The sequence below is a fragment of the Coregonus lavaretus genome (assembly GCF_964263955.1).
Source record: "Coregonus lavaretus genome assembly, chromosome: 15".
Taxonomy (NCBI): domain Eukaryota; kingdom Metazoa; phylum Chordata; class Actinopteri; order Salmoniformes; family Salmonidae; genus Coregonus; species Coregonus lavaretus.
This window is the reverse complement of record NC_140002.1, coordinates 42,372,002-42,391,957: the sequence shown is the minus strand read 5'-3', so window position 1 is coordinate 42,391,957 and position 19,956 is coordinate 42,372,002. Positions and strand designations below refer to the sequence as shown.

At 43.9% G+C, this 19,956-nt stretch overlaps 1 protein-coding gene across 1 annotated transcript; it reads left to right on the top strand.

The window, feature by feature from the left end:
- Nucleotides 1–1,394: 1,394 nt before the first annotated feature.
- On the top strand, nucleotides 1,395–19,393 carry LOC311142695 (glycogen phosphorylase, muscle form-like; the record flags this gene model as incomplete). The annotated part of the gene is made up of 20 exons (XM_084178353.1): nucleotides 1,395–1,637; nucleotides 5,363–5,464; nucleotides 6,291–6,369; nucleotides 6,528–6,631; nucleotides 6,766–6,897; nucleotides 7,120–7,231; nucleotides 7,431–7,513; nucleotides 7,942–8,085; nucleotides 8,348–8,440; nucleotides 16,082–16,228; nucleotides 16,418–16,581; nucleotides 16,915–17,029; nucleotides 17,221–17,322; nucleotides 17,620–17,767; nucleotides 17,850–17,908; nucleotides 18,025–18,166; nucleotides 18,382–18,592; nucleotides 18,847–18,981; nucleotides 19,054–19,120; nucleotides 19,241–19,393. 20 exons carry the CDS (start codon nucleotides 1,395–1,397, stop codon nucleotides 19,391–19,393), a joined length of 2,535 nt encoding a protein of 844 aa, XP_084034479.1.
- Between the last annotated feature and the right edge of the window lie 563 nt (nucleotides 19,394–19,956).

Sequence of the window (19,956 nt, the reverse complement as noted above, 5' to 3'; positions counted from 1 at the left end):
AACAACAACAGTAGGAGGAAGATTGAAATGCTGTGAACCAAGAGGTTGTGAGTTGAAATCCCAGGTGAGGACATTACTTTATAAATGAACATGCCCATTGTAATCATGTGTCAAATATGTAAGTTGTATGTTAAAAGCACTGTGTGTAACTAGTTTCACATTATTTTTTAGGTAAAATGCCCAAATAATAATTTCTAGTTGAATGAACATATGAGACAAGCAAACACATCATTTTAAGTTGACTGCATTTTTTCCTATGTATTCTCAAGTTTGGGCCAACAATATTTTTTTTGTTCAGCTAACACTTGGACTGAAAAGTTGAGTAAACAAAAAAAAGCTGTGGAACCAGTTACTTAATAATAATTTGTTGAAACTACTTTAATTTTTAATTTTTACAGTGTAGGGTGTTCATTACTGGAAGTAATTGGAGTACATGTACTGTACCCTTTCATGATATCAATGACAAAGACTGCAAATGAAATGTCATCCAATCATGGTTTGTTGTAAGTATTGTATATCATATATAAAACAATATAATTTAATCTCACAAGAAATGGAAATTGTTAACATATTTTAAGAGTTTAAATCATTTTTACATTTTCAGTATGAAACAGTTTCTACTGTAAGTAACCTCACTGCAGGGACAAGACACAGTAATGATTATACCATCCTAATGCAGAAAAGTCACAAACAAATATTGCCTTTCCCTTAAAGCTGTGGTCTTGCTTGGTTTGTGTCAGGCTACAAGTGTTGTCTACTGGCTCCTGACATTAACCACACATGCCTTTCAAATATCATGGCCTTTGGGACTGGGTCAGATCTGCTATTAATGGACCAGGTCTCCATGATAGTACTGCTGTGACTCTTGAACATTGCTGAGGAGGAGCAAGGCATGCTGGGGGCTGTAGTGAGAGTGAAGTGATACAAATAGGCTACAGTTATTTTCATCCCAGTGTTATAGAGAGAAATAACAAGAGGTGTCTGGCCACAGACTAGTAGAACAAATTCATAGCTATTACTGTACATTTTATACCAGCTGAACACTGTTCACATCTCCATATCTCTTTTATTTTCCTGCAAATAAATAATTTTAATTTGCAACAAGTACTGTATGTTTTACATGACAATTCAATTTAGATTAATTTAGTTTCTAGATGTGAAATAGGCCTAATCTACACATATTCCCATGGAATAATAGAGACTGAGTAGTAATTGGCGCTCTATTTTGAGTATGCCCCGCCTTCTTCTCAATAGTAACGATCACTCCTATAAATATGGGAACATGACGCATCCATGTTGGTGCTTCAGTAGTAGTGTCTGGACTGGGTGGAAGTGCACCTGTCATTTTGTTGTAACAAGGAAGCCGGTGTTAGAGCCGACACAAGAGTAGCATTATGTCAAAACCGTTGTCAGATCACGATAGAAAGAAGCAGATCTCCGTGAGAGGTCTTGCCGGTGTGGAAAATGTCGCAGAACTGAAGGTCGCTTTCAACAGGCATCTCCATTTTACACTGGTCAAGGACAGAAATGTGGCAACCAAACGGGATTACTACTTTGCTCTCGCCAACACCGTGCGCGACCACTTGGTGGGCAGGTGGATCAGAACCCAGCAGCACTATTATGAGAAAGATCCCAAAGTAAGTTCAACTATTGCAATGTTCGTATCACCTGTAGCCTACTAAAACCCACAGAACAAAAACCAATAGAAATGAAAATAAACAAATGGAATAAAATGTCAAATGTTCCCTTTGGTTTCACAAAATAATGCAGGTAATGTAAAGCAAGTAAATAACATTGTAATATCAAATTCTAGTGGTCCTGGGTATCCCGTACAGGTATCCCATACATATACTGCAAAATGTATTTCAAATGCATCTGAAAATGTATTTAAAATGAATCTGAAAATGCATTTAAAATGTATTAAATATATTTTTTTAAATATTATTTTGCAAATGTTTTATATTTCACATCTTACATGTATTTCAATGAAATGCAACATAAAATAAAGTAACAAAGATTTTATTTTAAAAAATTGTGGAACTGAAATTGGGTTGTTGATTGCCTCTGGGGTGTTTCATTTGATTTCATATCTGTAAAGAACAAGGAATTGTTTAATCAAATTGGGAAAACATTTTGATTGCTTGAGCGTTTATATACCACACAATATTTTAGTCATGAATTTATTTTTGTGTACCTCCGACCTCAGGTAATAGGCCTACCGTACCAGTGGCCAGAGGTATTGGCAGGATAACCATGCCAATTTAGGACACATAGGTTTAAAACATAATCTGATCTCCATGGCAATTTAACATGACACATATCATACATAATATATACTTAACACTGAGTGAAAATGACAGATTTGAAGCCTGATTTTAGGTTTTCCCTAGTCACCCCCATCAAAGTACTGCTGTCCACAGAGGGACCCTGTCCCTGGGTTAAGTCTCTTTGCCAAATGTTGCCTTGCTGCATGCAAGCGGTATCACCTTCTAATGTCACTGTAATGTTACGCCATGACATTTCCAATCCACTAGTGCTCCTCGGCCTGCGGGACCAAGATGGATGTGTTGTAATTCTAGACCTCTCTGTGACCTTCTGTCCCCTCCTCTCCTGTACACATACTTTAGTTAATACAGGACACTATAAAGCTACAGTTGTAGGAGTAGCAGAAATGCCAATTGACATCAACAAATGTAAAGTAACAGGGAACAACTTTGTTTCCATGTCTTCATTGATTCGTTTTATCAGACGGAGCCTTCTATCTAGTTATGAATCAGCTTCTTCCATATCTACCTTATTTATGCTAAATCCTTACAGACAGTGACAGATAGTCAGTACAGTTGAACATGATCAAAAGCCGTAAGAAATCTTGACACAAAAAAAGATATATGTATCACAGATATGTCACAAATATCATATATAATATTCCCTTTGTAAAATATGTATTTATGTATGTTTTAATACCATGTTCATACCAACTAGGGTAATTACTATACATCAGAAAGATGCTGCCTGTACAGTACTTGCCCCCTGGCCTTCTATTTGATCACCCCATCCAAGGTCAGCTGGTGGTTATGGTGTCCCTAGCTGAAAGGTCAAAAGTTATTACCTCAAAGAAAGGTCAAGATAGAAACCCATATGAGCAGGGAGGGCAAGAGGACATTTAATCTTTGGAAAAAAACCAGGAGGCTGGTTAGTCTAAATTTATGAGAACATAGAGAGCTCTTCTCCTTACATGCCAAAAACGGCCATTTATATGCACATTCTAATGCATCTAATAACTAATAAATCTGCATATGATGTGTTCTTAGATAGGAAAACAGAAACAGGTAACCCACTGGGCAACTTTTTAGTGATATTAAAATGTAGGTGCGGTGGCTCATTAGAATATTTTGGGGTGTGGTTTTCTCACAGATCTTTTTGTGCAACCGTGAGTGAGTGTCATTCCAGTTGATCTAATCTGTTATACTGTCACATGTAATACACGACTATTGCCAGTGTCTTGTGAAAGACTCATGTGTGGCCTTGTGTCAATTGAGAACAATTGAAAAAAGTTAGTAGTTCTCAATTCTCTCCTCAGAGACCCACAACTGTTCCAGAGGTAGCACACCTGATTCAACATGTTAATAAACAAAATAATAAAACCTTTTGGAATTTCAACAATATAATATGGCTATTAAACCATAATTCTTTAAAAAAACTATGTTTCTGCAAAGAACCTTTGAGATTGTGGAAGGTTCTTTATAGAACCTTTCTCCATAACAATTCTATAAAGAACCATAAAAAAGGGTTCTATATAGTCCATAACCATAGCGGAACCATTCTTGGTGCTATTTATAACTTTTTGTTATGGTTCTTTATAGAACCTTAGGAAAGGGTTCTTTACAGCACCATGCAGGTTCCATTTAGAACCTTATGAGCATGGTTCTTTATAGTGGCACCAAAAAGGGTTCCGCTATGTTACAAGTCAAAGAACCCTTATTTGGCACTATATAGAACCATTGTTTTTTGGTGTGAAGGGTATGTACTAAGATTTTTTTATACCTTGATGCTGGAGCTCCTCTCCGCTGTTTAATAAACAAAACAAAAACAATAACAAATGCGCCTGGGGCGGCCAGAGGCACTGTTTCTCCTAATGCGGATCCCAGTTTTAACCCAATGTATCCAAATGATTACCAATTTTATGATAGATGGTCATATTTGTTTAGTACACATTTCCTCGATTTGCACACATTTATACAAGATAGAAAGCGCTTATGGAGGGTTCATTAAAACACTGTACCCCTAGAGTACAACATTAAAGGGAAATTTCAAAATGTTTCAACTTCATAGCCATCATCTCCAGCACCACCCCAACATCAACATACTGTATGTGAAAATGGCGCGTTTCTATGTTTTGCATTAAAAAAGATAGAGGAAGATAAGTGTTTCCAATGACATTGTCAACCAATTAGCAGGCAATGCCTACTAACAATTGGTTAAAATCATGATGCACACCGATGATATCTTTGGTGTTTCCATCTTTTTTTCCACAAAACATAGAAATGTGCCATTTTCACATATGTTGATGTTGAGATGGTGCTGGAGATGATGAATATGAAGTCCCCGTGTAGCTCAGTTGGTAGAGCATGGTGCTTGCAACGGCAGGGTTGTGGGTCGATTCCCACGGGGGGCCAGTATAAAAAAATTAAAAAAATGTATGCACTCACTAACTGTAAGTCGCTCGGGATAAGAGCGTCTACTAAAATGTAAAGTTAAACAATTTTGAAATGTTCCTTTAAATAATTTATTACATTTGATAAAATAGCTCTCTATTGTATCAATTCCCTACCAGATACAGTTATGTTTTCAGACCTCTCTTTCACTATTCATGGTTATCACACTCAGACTAACCTTTACTACAACCCCAGCTGAAGCTATTTTTACCTAATCCAAAATGCCAGTGTTATGTAACACCAACAGCAATCTGTCTCCCGTAGCCCCTCTTCCCCCCTCCTCCCTGCCCTCTACCCCCTTCTCTCGCTTCTTGCTAAGTCTAAGGTGTCAGATTTCCACATGCAGACCATAAAAAGTAAAATAAATATTATTGGAATTTCCTTGACAGTTTGAATGGGTGCCCCTACAGTGAAATATTGTTACAGTATATCTGAATCATAAAACTCACGTCAACATTTGGGTTCAGCAAATGACTGTGACTTATCGGGTATTACCTGTAAGGCTAGAGATGCAGTACAACAATCAATAAGATGGTCATACTCTCAATATTGTCTCTTCTCTGGTTGTTAGCTCTCCTATGGTATCCCTCTCATCTCTCTATCTCCCCCCCCCCCCCCCCCCCCCCCCCTTCCTTTCCTGTCCTCAGCGGGTGTACTACATCTCCCTGGAGTTCTACATGGGTCGCACCCTGCAGAACACCATGGTGAACCTGGCCCTGGAGAATGCCTGTGATGAGGCCATATACCAGGTGAGGGATGCTGACAGCCATACATCATGTCATGGATTCTGGCCAACATAGCGAAATGGGCTTTTCATTGCTGTAGCTCGCCATGGCAGTCAAACTGACTGCTACTTGTGTAACAAACATCCTCATTTTCAAATGTGTTTAAAGGTCTACCTGAAAGAAATACACTGAAGAAGAGTCTGTAGTGTGCCCAGACTAAAGACTAAGTTGTGGGTGGATGTTAAAGGTCCAATGCAGCCATTGTTATCTCAATATCAAATCATTTCTGGGTAACAATTAATTACCTTACTGTGATTGTTTTCAATTTAAATGGTCAAGAAGAAACAAAAATAGCTTCTTAGAAAATAGCAATTTTTCAAGCAATAATTTTGCTAGAACTGTCTGGGAGTAGTCTGAGTGGCAGGGGAAAACTGAAAACGAGCGGTTATTGGCAGAGGTTTGGAACTTTTCTTATTGGTTTATTCACTTATTTACCGCCTGGTGTTGTCACCAGACAGGCCAAAACTCCATCCAACCAAAACAGGCTGACATTTCAGGTGGCCTTTTCAAACAGCTCTTACACTAAGGGCATCATCATCTTTTTCACAATTACACAGTATTATTCCAACCTCATTGTTTGGAAATATATATAAAACACAGGAAAATCACCTTTTTGACCTCACTAGGCCTTTAACCGCCAATTGGGCTCTGGTTAGACAGTGACCAGGACAAGATTCCAAAGAACATTTAACCATATTATTGGCACCAATCCGGCTCTGTTTTAACTGAATGTCATTGCCACAGAGCTGTGGTTTGAACCTGACTTGACCTGAGCCCCTCTGTTCCGTAGCTGGGTCTGGACATGGAGGAGCTGGAGGACATGGAGGAGGATGCTGGCCTGGGAAATGGTGGTCTTGGACGTCTTGCCGGTAAGCTGTCTAGCTACTTCCTCTCACAGAGAGAGCGTGACATTCTTGTGCCTTAGACAGTTTAGATCACTAGAATGATCTAAATATTATATAATGGTATAACATGATTATAAACATGATAAGTTAATTTGACCAGTGTAATCCAAACCTTTCCTCAGCCTGCTTCCTGGACTCTATGGCTTCTCTGGGTCTGGCTGCGTATGGCTATGGTATCCGCTATGAGTTTGGCATCTTCAACCAGAAGATCGTCAATGGATGGCAGGTAACATATGCTCATATGCTTTTGGGGGGCTTTACCCCATCATTTCCAGACCATAAGACACGGAGGAGTACTGAGAAACAACTGGTTTTGCTGAAAGTGCTCTACAGACTGTTATATAACTAAATGATTGACAGGTTGAGGAGGCTGATGATTGGCTGCGTTACGGCAACCCCTGGGAGAAGTCCCGCCCCGAGTACATGCGCCCCGTCAAGTTCTATGGCAGGACTGAGCACACCCCAGATGGTGTGAAATGGGTTGACACTCAGGTGAATAAAGGACAGGGGTTGGGGTGAGATTGAGGGTGCATATGAGGAAGACGAGTGAGTGTGTGTGTGTGCGTTTGTGTGTGTGTGTTTGAGAAGGGAGCTGAAAAACAAGGTGTTGATATGGCACTGGATGCCAACAATGAACCATCATTGAATCATCAATGAATATGGATTCCGTTAGCAGGTTTGTCTAATCTCAGTCTCTTGTAATTGTGTTGACAGGTAGTGTTGGCTCTGCCATATGACACCCCTATCCCCGGGTACAGAAACAACATTGTCAACACCATGAGACTGTGGTCTGCAAAGGCCCCATGCGACTTCAACCTGAAAGACTGTAAGTGTCTGACAGAGGCCAGGGCACTATGTATGCGTTGCTTGGATAATTGTTTTCACCTTGACTCGCTGCAATCCACCAATTCATATGCTTATTTTGTTAGATCTGCAAATTGCTAACATTACTCATGTAACTCATGTTACATAATTGGCCACTGGGAACCATTGCCCTGAGGGTGTATTTTTCCTTTTCTCAACAGTCAACGTTGGTGGGTACATTCAGGCTGTGTTGGACAGAAACTTATGTGAGAACATTTCCCGAGTGCTGTACCCCAATGATAACGTAAGAATATATCTGAATGTCTCTCTAATATCCGGTGCAGTGTGGGATTTGATTATATACTGTATGTAGATGTACTGTAGAATATATTGCAACAGGTCTGCTCTATACTCTGTATTTCTTCACTTTAAAAAATGACTGGCATTGACTGGAATTTGAAATCTTATGTATTGTGATCACAGGAGGTTGGTGGCACCTTAATTTGGGAGGATGGGCTCGTGGTAATGGCTGGAGCAGAATCAGTGGAATGGTATCAAATACATCAAACACATGGTTTCCATGTGTTTGATGCCGTTCCATATACTCCATTCCAGCCATTATTATGAGCCGTCCTCCCCTCAGCAGCCTCCACTGATTGTGATGCATTCAAGATGGCGACATACAGATATGCAGGTCAGTGTGGGCTCACCTCTATATGTCTTCCTCCCCAGTTCTTTGAGGGCAAGGAGCTGCGTCTGAAGCAGGAGTACTTTGTGGTAGCTGCCACCCTTCAGGACATCGTCCGTCGTTTCAAGGCCTCCAAGTTTGGCTCCAGAGAGATCGTCCGCACAGACTTTGCCCAGCTGCCCAACAAAGTGAGAACTACCTAGTGGTGATTCAAACATATACTTATTTGTCTCCATGTCACTTATGTCTTCATGTCACTGTTGATGTCTTGTTCAGATGTGGTGGTTTTGTATTCATACTTGTGGATCTCTGTATTTATATTGGTAGTACATTCTAAAGTTATACTTTATCAGTATAGTTATACTGCACGATGTGAATTATTTTCACTTGAACAGAAATTGTGATATAAAAAAAAATTATAATAATGTACTCAATGTCTGCCACATCCAGGTTGCCATCCAGCTGAATGACACTCACCCAGCCATGGCCATTCCTGAGCTGATGAGGGTACTGGTTGATGAGGAGAAGCTGGATTGGGACAAGGTGAGTGGAGGAGATAACTATCATCATGACAATTGAATGTGTTTTAGAGGGATTTTACAGCTGTACAACTACACTGGTTCTGATGCATCAAACTAGGTAGACTGAATTATTTTCATTGGCATAGAGCTCGCCAGCTTGTAGTCCTAAAAACCGTAAATTAGCTAACTCTGGTTCTTTCAGTCATTCCTATGGGGAAAATGAATGGGGAAAGAATACAGTTTTGGGATAAACGCAGAAAATAAGGTCTGAGGTTAACACAGGCTTAAGAGATCTTATATGTTCTATGAGATATCAGTCAGTTAACCAGACCTTAATGAATTATGAAGCCTTTGTGATTTTTAAAAATGACATGAATGCTTCAAAATTCATAAAAAGTGACGTTAGCTGATGAAGATGATCTCATAGAATAAAACGTATAAGATCTCCTAAGCCTGTGTTTACCACAGACCTTATTTTCAGCGTTTATCCAAAACCCCTCCAGAAACTCAATTTATTTCCTCATAGGCTTTGGCCAAGAGCCATGGCAGAGTTGGTGCCTACTGCTAAATGACGTAAATGTAAACGTTAAAAAAAGACGCCATTACTATTGCTCTCTATTGCCCTGGACAGTAGTGTACTGTACATCTGGTATTACTGCCCAGGCCATTTCATATGGAGTTGTACTTCAGTAATTATACCAGCAGGGGGCAACAACGACCAGCATAGTATAATGTGTTGGCTTGGTGCATAGAGATAAATAGAGGACTAGTGCCCAAAAGCCTGTTTTATCATGGGCAGCACCATTGAGGACTTTCACAATTTTTAAGTATTCAACTGGGTCGGACTTCCTATTGGTTAAAGAAGGATCACATAATTCCATCCGGGTCTTCAGGAGGGATCAGCCATTCGATAACTGCAGGTGGCAGTAAGTCGCCAATCTTGGCTTTATACCTGTTCAAATAACACACTCCAGGTGGCAGTATGCACCCTTTCAGATTGTTTACCAACTCAGAAGTAGTAGAAGAAGACGCCATAATGGGACAGATACAAAGAGGAGTCCTCTATCATTTTCTATTGCTTTTGCATTTTTTACATTTACATTTTAGTCATTTAGCAGACACTGTTATCCAGAACGACTTACAGTTAGTGAGTGCATACATTTTTCATACTTGGCACACACTACAAATAAATATTTAGCACAAATGTAAAGCTAAGACTACTAAGACTACCATTAATTTATCTTACTACTATCTAGAGAGTGTCATGAACCATGAGGTAAATAAATGTTTTTATTTATTTTATTATTTTCACCTTTATTTAACCAGGTAAGCCAGTTGAGAACAAGTTCTCATTTACAACTGCGACCTGGCCAAGATAAAGAAAGCAGTGCGATAAAAACAACAACAACACAGAGTTACATATGGAATAAGCAAAACATACAGTCAATAACACAATAGAAAATCTATATACAGTGTGTGCAAATGTAGTAAATTATGGAGGTAAGGCAATAAATAGGCAAAATATATATTTTTTTAAATTAACACTGGAGTGATAGATGTGCAGAAGATGATGTGCAAATAGAGATACTGGGGTGCAAATGAGCAAAATAAATAACAATGTAAATAACAATATGGGGATGAGGTAGTTGGGTGGGCTAATTACAGATGGGCTGTGTACAGGTACAGTGATCGGTAAGCTGCTCTGACAACTGATGCTTAAAGTTAATGAGGGAGGTAAGTGTCTCCAGCTTCAGAGATTTTTGTAGTTCGTCCCAGTCATTTGCAGCAGAGAACTGGAAGGAATGGCGGCCAAAGGAGGTGTTGGCTTTGGGGATGACCAGTGAGATATACCTGCTGGAGCGCATACTACGGGTGGGTGTTGCTATAATGACCAATGAGCTAAGATAAGGCAGGGATTTGCCTAGAAGTGATTTATAGATGACCTGGAGCCAGTGTGTTTGGCGATGAATATGTAGTGAGGGCCAGCCAACGAGAGCGTACAGGTCACAGTGGTGGGTAGTGTATGGGGCTTTGGTGACAAAACGGATCGCACTGTGATAGACTACATCCAATTTGCTGAGTTGAGTGTTGGAAGCTATTTTGTAAATGACATCGCCAAAGTCAAGGATCGGTAGGATAGTCAGTTTTACGAGGGCATGTTTAGCAGCATGAGTGAAGGAGGCTTTGTTGCGAAACAGGAAGCCGATTCTAGATGTAACTTTGGATTGGAGATGCTGTCACGCCCTGGCTCGGGGGACTCTCGTATGTTGAGCCAGGGTGTTAGTTTCTATGTTTTGTTGTGGGTCTAGGTTATTGTATTTCTTTGTTTGAGTGACTCCCAATCAGAGGTAACGAGTGTCAGCTGTTGGCTCGTTGTCTCTGATTGGGAGCCATATTTAACTATCTGTCTTTCACGTTGTGTTTGTGGTTTCTTGTTCATTTCGGTTTGTGTGAAACTGTAGACGTCACGTTATCGTTTATTGTTTTGATCGTGTGATCAGTAATAAAAAGATATGTTCACCTTCAACGCTGCGCCTTGGTCCTCCTCTATGTATGACGATCGTGACAGAAGAAACCACCAAGATGGGACCAAGCAGCGTGTCCAGGAGCCATCGCCAGGGAGATCCCTCACAGATCTCCTTCGCCTCCTGGACTGGGTCAAGCCGAGTGAGGAAGAGAAGGGCTTGACATTATGGCAGAAGGGCGAGAGGCTGGCGAGGGACATGGAGACCTGGGCCACGGGTAGGAGAGACGCCCCGAAAATTTTTAGGGGGGGGCTCACGACGTCGGACCAGCAGGAGGCCGCGATAGAGCGGTCCAGTGGGTTGCCGGAGAAGGCCGCCGGGTTACGGGGGCCACTGGTAGAAGAGGGGATGGAAGGTATAGAGGCACGGCGAGAGGTACTGGCGTGTGTTGCCAGTCCGGTCCGGCCCGTTCCAGATCCCGGTGTAGAGCCAGTGGTGTGTGTCCCCAGTACGGTCCGGTCTATTCCTGCTCCCCGCACCGAACCTGCGGTGCGCGTCGCCAGCCCAGTCCGGCCCATTCCTGCTCCCCGCATCAAGTCTGTGGTGCGTCTCGTCAGCCCGGCTCTGCCCGTTCCTGCTCCCCGCACCAGGTCTGTGGTGTGCGTCGCCAGCCCAGTCCGGCCCATTCCTGCTCCCCGCATCAAGCCTGTGGTGCGTCTCGTCAGCCCGGCTCTGCCCGTTCCTGCTCTCCGCACCAGGTCGGTGGTGCGCGTCGCCAGCCCGGTCCGGCCCATTCCTGCTCCCCGCGTCAAGTCTGTGGTGCGTCTCGACAGCCCGGCTCTGCCCGTTCCTGCTCTCCGCACCAGGTCTGTGGTGCGCGTCGCCAGCCCGGTCCGGCCCATTCCTGCTCCCAGCACCAAGTCTGTGGGGCGTTTCGTCAGCCCTGTCCGGCCCGCTCCTGCTCCCCACACCAAGCCAGTGGTGTGCGTCGTCAGTGCAGCACGGCCCGTGCCTGTTCCCCACACCAAGCCAGTGGTGTGCGTCGTCGGTCCGGCACGGCACGTGCCTGTTCCACTGGAGCCGGATCCGCCGCCTAGGCGGAGTGCCCACCCGGTCCCTCCCCTGTTGTGTTTCGTTGGCGTGGTCGGAGTCCGCGCCTTTAGGGGGGGTACTGTCACGCCCTGGCTCGGGGCACTCTCGTATGTTGAGCCAGGGTGTTAGTTTCTATGTTTTGTTGTGGGTCTAGGTTATTGTATTTCTTTGTTTGAGTGACTCCCAATCAGAGGTAACGAGTGTCAGCTGTTGGCTCGTTGTCTCTGATTGGGAGCCATATTTAACTATCTGTCTTTCACGTTGTGTTTGTGGTTTCTTGTTCATTTCGGTTTGTGTGAAACTGTAGACGTCACGTTATCGTTTATTGTTTTGATCGTGTGATCAGTAATAAAAAGATATGTTCACCTTCAACGCTGCGCCTTGGTCCTCCTCTATGTATGACGATCGTGACAGATGCTTAATGTGAGTCTGGAAGGAGAGTTACGGTCTAACCAGACACCTAGGTATTTGTAGTTGTCCACATATTCTATGTCAGACCGGCCGAGAGTAGTGAGTCGGGCGGGCAGGTGCAAGCAGCGTTCGATTGAAGAGCTTGCATTTAGTTTTACTAGCGTTTAAGAGCAGTTGGAGGCCACAGAAGGAGTTTTGTATGGCATTGAAGCTTGTTTGGAGGTTTGTTAACACAGTGTCCAATGAAGGCCAGATGTATACAAAATGGTGTCGTCTGCGTAGAGGTGGATCTGAGAATCACCAGCAGCAAGAGCGACATCATTGATATACACAGAGAATAGTCGGCCCGATAATTGAACCCTGTGGCACCCCCATAGAGACTGCCAGAGGTCCAGACAACAGGCCCTCCGATTTGACACATTGAACTTTATCTGAAAAGTAGTTGGTGAACCAGGCGAGGCAGTCAGTTGAGAAACCAAGGCTTTTTAGTCTGCCAATAAGAATGCGGTGGTTGACAGAGTCAAAAGCCTTGGCCAGGTCGATGAAGACTGCTGCACAGTACTGTCTTTTATCAATCGCGGTTATTATATCGTTTAGGACCTTGAGCGTGGCTGAGGTGCACCCATGACCAGTTCGGAAACCAGATTGCATAGCGGAGAAGGTAAGATGGGATTCGAAGTGGTCGGTGATCTGTTTGTTAACTTGGCCTTCAAATACTTTCAAAAGGCAGGGTAGGATGGATATAGGTCTGTAACAGTTTGGATCTAGAGTGTCACCCCCTTTGAAGAGGTGGATGACTGCGGCAGCTTTCCAATCTCTGGGGATCTCAGACGATACGAAAGAGAGGTTGAACAGGCTCGTAATAGGGGTTGCAACAATTTCGGCGGGCTAATTTTAGAAAGAAAGGGTCCAGATTGTCTAGCCCAGCTGATTGGTAGGGGTCCAGATTTTGCAGCTCTTTCAGGACATCAGCTATCGGAATTTGGGTGAAGGAGAAGCGGGGGGGGGGGGGGGGGCATGGGCAAGTTGCAGCGTAGGGTGCAGAGCTGGTGGCCGGGGTAGGGGTAGCCAGGTGGAAAGCATGGCCAGCCGTAGCAAAATGCTTATTGAAATTCTCGATTATCGTAGATTTATCGGTGGTGACAGTGTTTCCTAGCCTCAGTGCAGTGGGTAGCTGGGAGGAGGTGCTTTTATTCTCCATGGACTTTACAGTGTCCCAAAACTTTTTGGAGTTAGTGCTACAGGATGCACATTTCTGTTTGAAAAAGATAGCCTTTGCTTTCCTAACTGATTGTGTATATTGGTTCCTGACTTCCCTGAAAATGTGCATATCGCGGGGGCTGTTCGATGCTAATGCAGTACGCCACAGGATGCTTTTGTGATGGTCAAGGGTAGTCAAGTCTGGGGTGAACCAGGGGCTATATCTGTTCTTAGTTCTGAATTTTTTGAATGGGCATGCTTATTTAAGATGGAGAGGAAAGCACTTTTGAAGAACATCCAGGCATCTTCTACTGACGGAATGAGGTCAATATCCATCCAGGATACCTGGGCCAGGTCAATTAGTAAGGCCTGCTCGCTGAAGTGTTTTAGGGAGCGTTTGACACTGATGAGGGGTGGTCGTTTGACCGCGGACCCATTACGGACACAGGCAATGAGGCAATGATTGCTGGTTGAAGACCAGATCCTGGTTGAAGACAGCGGAGGTGTATTTAGAGGGTAAAATAGTCAGGATGATATCTATGAGGGTGCCCATGTTTACGGATTTAGGGTTGAACCTGGTAGGTTCCTTGATAATTTGTGTGAGATTGAGGGCATCTAGTTTAGATTGTTGGACGGCCGGGGTGTTAAGCATATCCCAGTTTAGGTCACCAAGCAATACGAAATCTGAGGATGGATGGGGGGCAAGCAATTCACATATGGTGTCCAGGGCACAACTGGGGGCTGAGGGAGGTCTGTAGCAAGCGGCAACAGTGAGAGACTTATTTCTGGAAAGGTGGATTTTTAGAAGTAGAAGCTCAAACTGTTTGGGCACAGACCTGGATAGTATGATAGAGCTCTGCAGGCTATCTCTACAGTAGATTGTAACTCCGCCCCCTTTGGCAGTTCTATCTAGATGGAAAATGTTGTAGTTCGGGATAGACATTTCTGAATTTTTGGTGACCTTCCTAAACCAGGATTCAGACACTGCTATAACATCAGGGTTGGCAGAGTGTGCTAACGCAGTGAATAACTCAAACTTGGGGAGGAGGCTTCTGATGTTAACATGCAAGAAACCAAGGCTTTTACGGTTACAGAAGTCAACAAATGATAGCGCCTGGGGAATAGGAGTGATACTGGGGGCTACAGGGCCTTGGTTAACCTCTACATCACTAGAGGAACAGAGGAGGAATATAATAAGTATACGGCTAAAGGCTTTAAGAACTGGTCTTCTAGTGCGTTCGGTACAGAGAATAAACGGGGCAGATTTCCGGGCGTTGTAGAATAGATTCAGGGCATTATGTACAGACAAGGATATGGAAGGATATGAGTACAGTGGAGGTACACCTAAGCATTGGGTAACGATGAAAGAGATAGCATCACTGGAGGTACCGATTGAGCCGGTCTCCGCGTGTATGGGGTGTGGGACAAAGAAGCTATCTGAGGCAGGTTGAGCGGGACTGGGGACTTTACAGTGAAATAGTACAATAACAACTAACCCAAACAGCAATAGGCTAGGCATATTGACATGGGAGAGAGGCATAACGCAATCACAGGTGTTATTCGAGAGGGCTAAGACAACAACTGGTAATGGCGACGAAAGTTTGGGCTGAGGCTAAACAGATAAACAGGACGGGGTACCGTGTAAAGGAACAGTCCAGCGGGCATCAGATGTGTAGCTGAGTGATCATAAGCTCCAGTGAACAGCAATAGGTAAGTCCGGGAGCAGTTCGTAGGCTGCTACAGCACAGGCGAGCAGGAGGCACGGCTGTTGATTGCGCGTGCTAGCGGGCCGGTACTAGCAGATGGATCTTCGTGGTCATCGCAACGGGAAGCCTGTTGAAACCACATCAGACGATTACGTTGGCAGACCAGTCGTGATGGATCGGCGGGGCTCCGTGTCGACACTAGGAGGTCCCGTCCGGTTGACGGAGAGGTGGATAGCCGGGAGATGTGCCTGGCTCGAGGCTAGCTCAAGGCTAACTGGTGCTAGCTTTGGGACAAGTGGTGATTAGTGGTGATTAGCCAACAACAACATCCATTCGTTTGCAGCTAGCTAGTTGTGATGATCCGGTGTTAAGGTCCAGTGATTCAGTGATTCCGGCAGAAAATCCTAAATGCTCTGGGTCGATAGCACGCTGTGCAGACTGGCCGATAATTGTCCAGGCTAGAGCTGGCTGGTAGGTAGTGCAGGCCACGGACAGTGGTGAAGACCGCTAACGGTGGCTAATAGCAATAGTTAATAGCAAGTAGCTAGTTAGCTGGCTAGTTTCAGCCCTGGGTTCTTGATAAAAGGTATGAAGAAATAATAGAATCCGTTCCACATTGGGTGAGGCGGGTTGCAGGAAAGTATATTTAGTTAAGGATGGAAAGTGAGATAGAGAAATATATACGAAAAACTAACAAAAAATCTGGCTATTTACACGAGGACACAACATAATACACGACCGCACTGCTATGCCATCTTGGATCTTACCTCTGTCCCTGTGTGTTTCCAGGCCTGGGACGTGTGTGTCCGTACCTGTGCCTACACAAACCACACCGTGCTGCCTGAGGCCCTGGAGCGCTGGCCCCTTGACCTGTTCCATCACCTGCTGCCCCGTCACCTGGAGATCATCTTCGAGATCAATCGTCGCTTCCTGCAGGTACGTATGTGTGGCAGATGGCAGCAAGACTAATGGTACCATATAGGAAGTGTTATTACAGATCAGTGTTCCTTATGCTTTATCTAACTGGAGCTATTGTACCACAAAGTGTTATTAGAGGCTAACTTTATTGAAATCCAACTGAATAACAAAACAATACCTAAATCTTGGTCACACCTGTCCCTCCAGTATGTTGCCTCTAAGTTCCCTGGCGACAATGACCGCCTGCGTCGCATGTCCCTGATTGAGGAGGGCGGATGCAAGAAAGTCAACATGGCTCATCTGTGTATCGTTGGTTCCCATGCGGTCAATGGCGTGGCCCGCATCCACTCTGAGATCCTCATTGCCACTCTGTACGTGTCCTACACAAACACATAAACATTACATTTAGGCTACATTACATTTGACACATTTAGCAGACACTCCTATCCAGAGCGACTTACAGTTAGTGCCTTCAGCTTAAGGCAGTTAAGCGAGACAACCACGTCACAGTCATAAGCCATTTTTCCCCCTCAGTAAGTAGCTAATTACATATTTAAATCATAATATTTAAATGTAACACATACACATCAGGTGTCAATTGATAGATTAGTAATTTGATGTGTGCACATTTTCAATGGATTAGTTTGAAGAGCTGAAGCAAACTAATTTGATATATTTTGTACTACTGCATGTTCTGTGTGCAGGTTCAAGGACTTTTATGAGTTGGACCCACACAAGTTCCAGAACAAGACCAATGGCATCACCCCCCGTCGCTGGCTGGTTATGTGCAACCCCGGCTTGGCTGAGGTCATCGCAGATGTAGGGGAACTGTTGCAAAAACATTTTTAAATAGTGACAGTTTTGCATTGAATTTGTAGCCATACGTTTTAAATAATTTTTACAAATATTTATAATATCAGTGTTGTAAAATAGATGTTTCTGTTCATGATGAGAGCATCAGTAACCTGATACTTGCACACTAACATTTCTCATGTCATCTCTTTTGTCAGAAAATTGGAGAGGACTTTGTCCGTGACCTAGACCAGCTGAAGAAACTGTTGAAGTTCATTGATGATGACGCTTTCATCCGTGACATCGCCAAAGTCAAGCAGGTGAGTCTCGCTAAGTCACCAGCACGTTGTTTACCAAGATATTGTAGTACATCACAGGAGGCTGGTGAGGGAAGGAGGCTCATAATAATAGCTGGAATGGAGTGAATGGAATGGTATCAAACACAAGGAAACCATGTATTTTATGTGTTTGCTACCATTCCATTAATTTCTTTCCAGCCATTACTATGAGCCCGTCCTTCCCAGTTAAAGTGCCATCAGCCACCTGTGGTAGTACTTTCTGTAATTTGGCAAGTTCTGTGCTAACTTCACGCCCCCATCATATCCTCCCTAATGTAGGAGAACAAGCTGAAGTTCGCTGTGCACCTGGAGGAGCACTACAAGGTCAAGATCAACCCCCAGTCCATGTTTGACTTCCAGGTCAAGAGAATCCACGAATACAAGAGACAGCTACTCAACTGTCTGCACATGATCACCTACTACAACCGTTAGTACTTCTCTCTCTCACTCACACACACACACACACACACACACACACACACAATACCCCCCTCTTATCTCTTTCTCAGGTATCAAGAAGGAGCCAAACAAGCATTGGACCCCAAGAACCATCATGGTCGGAGGAAAGGTATGTTTGGTGCCCTTCAGCCTTCACAGTAACAGCATTTAGTTACAGGAAGTAAATATAGACCAATAACTCACATCCACAACTCATTATGTAACACCCTCTCCCCCATCTCCCAGGCTGCCCCAGGCTACCACACAGCCAAGATGATCATACGTCTCATCACAGCTATCGGTGAGGTTGTCAACCACGACCCCGTTATCGGCGACCGCCTCAAAGTCATCTTCTTGGAGAACTACAGAGTCACCCTGGCTGAGAAAGGTGACCGACTAACCCATAAACCCATGGGTCTCTGTTGTTGTAACGTCTGACTAGACATAACGTCTGGTATAATGTTTAGTTTACCCTCATCCTCAATCTACAATACTCTCCTCTTGTACTGTATACCTCTCTCCATCTTTCATTTTCTCTCTTCCCTCGCTTTCTGTTTTTGCCCACACTTATCGTTTCCCCTCACACTCCTTGTCCCCTCCCAGCCATCCCCTCTGCTGACCTGTCTGAGCAGATCTCTACAGCTGGCACAGAGGCCTCTGGCACTGGCAACATGAAGTTCATGCTGAACGGTGCTCTGACCATCGGCACCATGGACGGAGCCAACGTGGAGATGGCCGAGGAGGCCGGAGAGAAGAACCTCTTCATCTTCGGCATGAGAGTGGAGGATGTGGACGCAATGGACGCCGGCAAAGGGTGAGCAGGAAGACATGGACATGGGGACAGGCTGTGGGATACAAAGAGAGGGCAGGCTGTGCCAGAGGGCGATACACAAGTGGCAGGGCGGAGATACTGTTTGGCCAGGTCTCCCTTGAATAAGAGATATCAGTCTCAACATCTAAGATAATATACTGTATGTTTTTCTGTTGACGATGATAGAGACAAAAACAACCTGGAGAGCGCGTCGATCTGAACAGTGTGCTTTAAACACTGACCTTTGTCTTGTACAGATACCACGCCTCTGAGTACTACAACCGTATTCCCGAGCTGAAACAGGCCATGGACCAGATCGCTGGTGGCTTCTTCAGCCCTAAGCAGCCAGACCTCTTCAAGGAACTTGTGGACCTGCTGATGCACCACGACAGGTAATCACATACACACACACACACACACACGTCTTTTCTTCAACGTATTCTTAACTAATGTTTTATGTACAGGTTCAAGGTGTTTGCTGACTATGAAGCCTACATCAAATGCCAGGATAAGGTCAATGAACTGTACAAGGTCAGTGTTATGCCTAAAAGACATAGGTCACCTGGTTCAGGTATCCGTCCATACCTCCTCAAATATTGATCTCCTCATTATCTTTCCTACCCTTCTGTTTGTCCATCTCTCTAAAAACAGAAACCCAAGGAATGGACCAAGATGGTGATCCATAACATTGCAGGCTGTGGTAAATTCTCCAGCGACCGCACCATTGCCCAGTACGCCCGGGAGATCTGGGGCATGGAGCCCAGCCTGGAGAAGATCCCTGCCCCCGATGAGCAACTCAAATAAGCTGTGCGTCCACTCCACACAATTCCCTTCTTCACCACTTACCCCACACTACCGCTGTTAGGAAATAAGCACCATTAGATATGCCTGAGGGAAATGGCAAATAATTTCTTAAAGCACTTCCTACTGGGCACACATTGGTTGAATCAACATTGTTTCCCCGCCATTTCAATGAAATTATGTTGAACCAACGTAGAATAGACGTTGAATTGACGTCTGTGCCCAGTGGGTTGAATGACTTTAGTGATTGATGTCTGTTTTACTAGTCTGTCTCATACATAGAGTTCTGGCTGTTCTGGCTATTCACATGAATCATACCATCATTGTTCAAACCCCTTATCATGACATGCATTGAGCCCACAATAGCAGTAAAGGAGAAATGAAGCAATGCCTTCTGTTTTGTGACAACAGAGACATGAATTTACCGGTATTCACTGTTCTGTCACTAATCAGACCATACAGGTATTAAAGTCTAAACTGCTGTTGTTGTGGAGAGGGCATAAGAGCTGTGTGGTGGGTTTTGTCTTTGGTTGTGCATTCTGTAGTATATATTTATGTATGTGGAC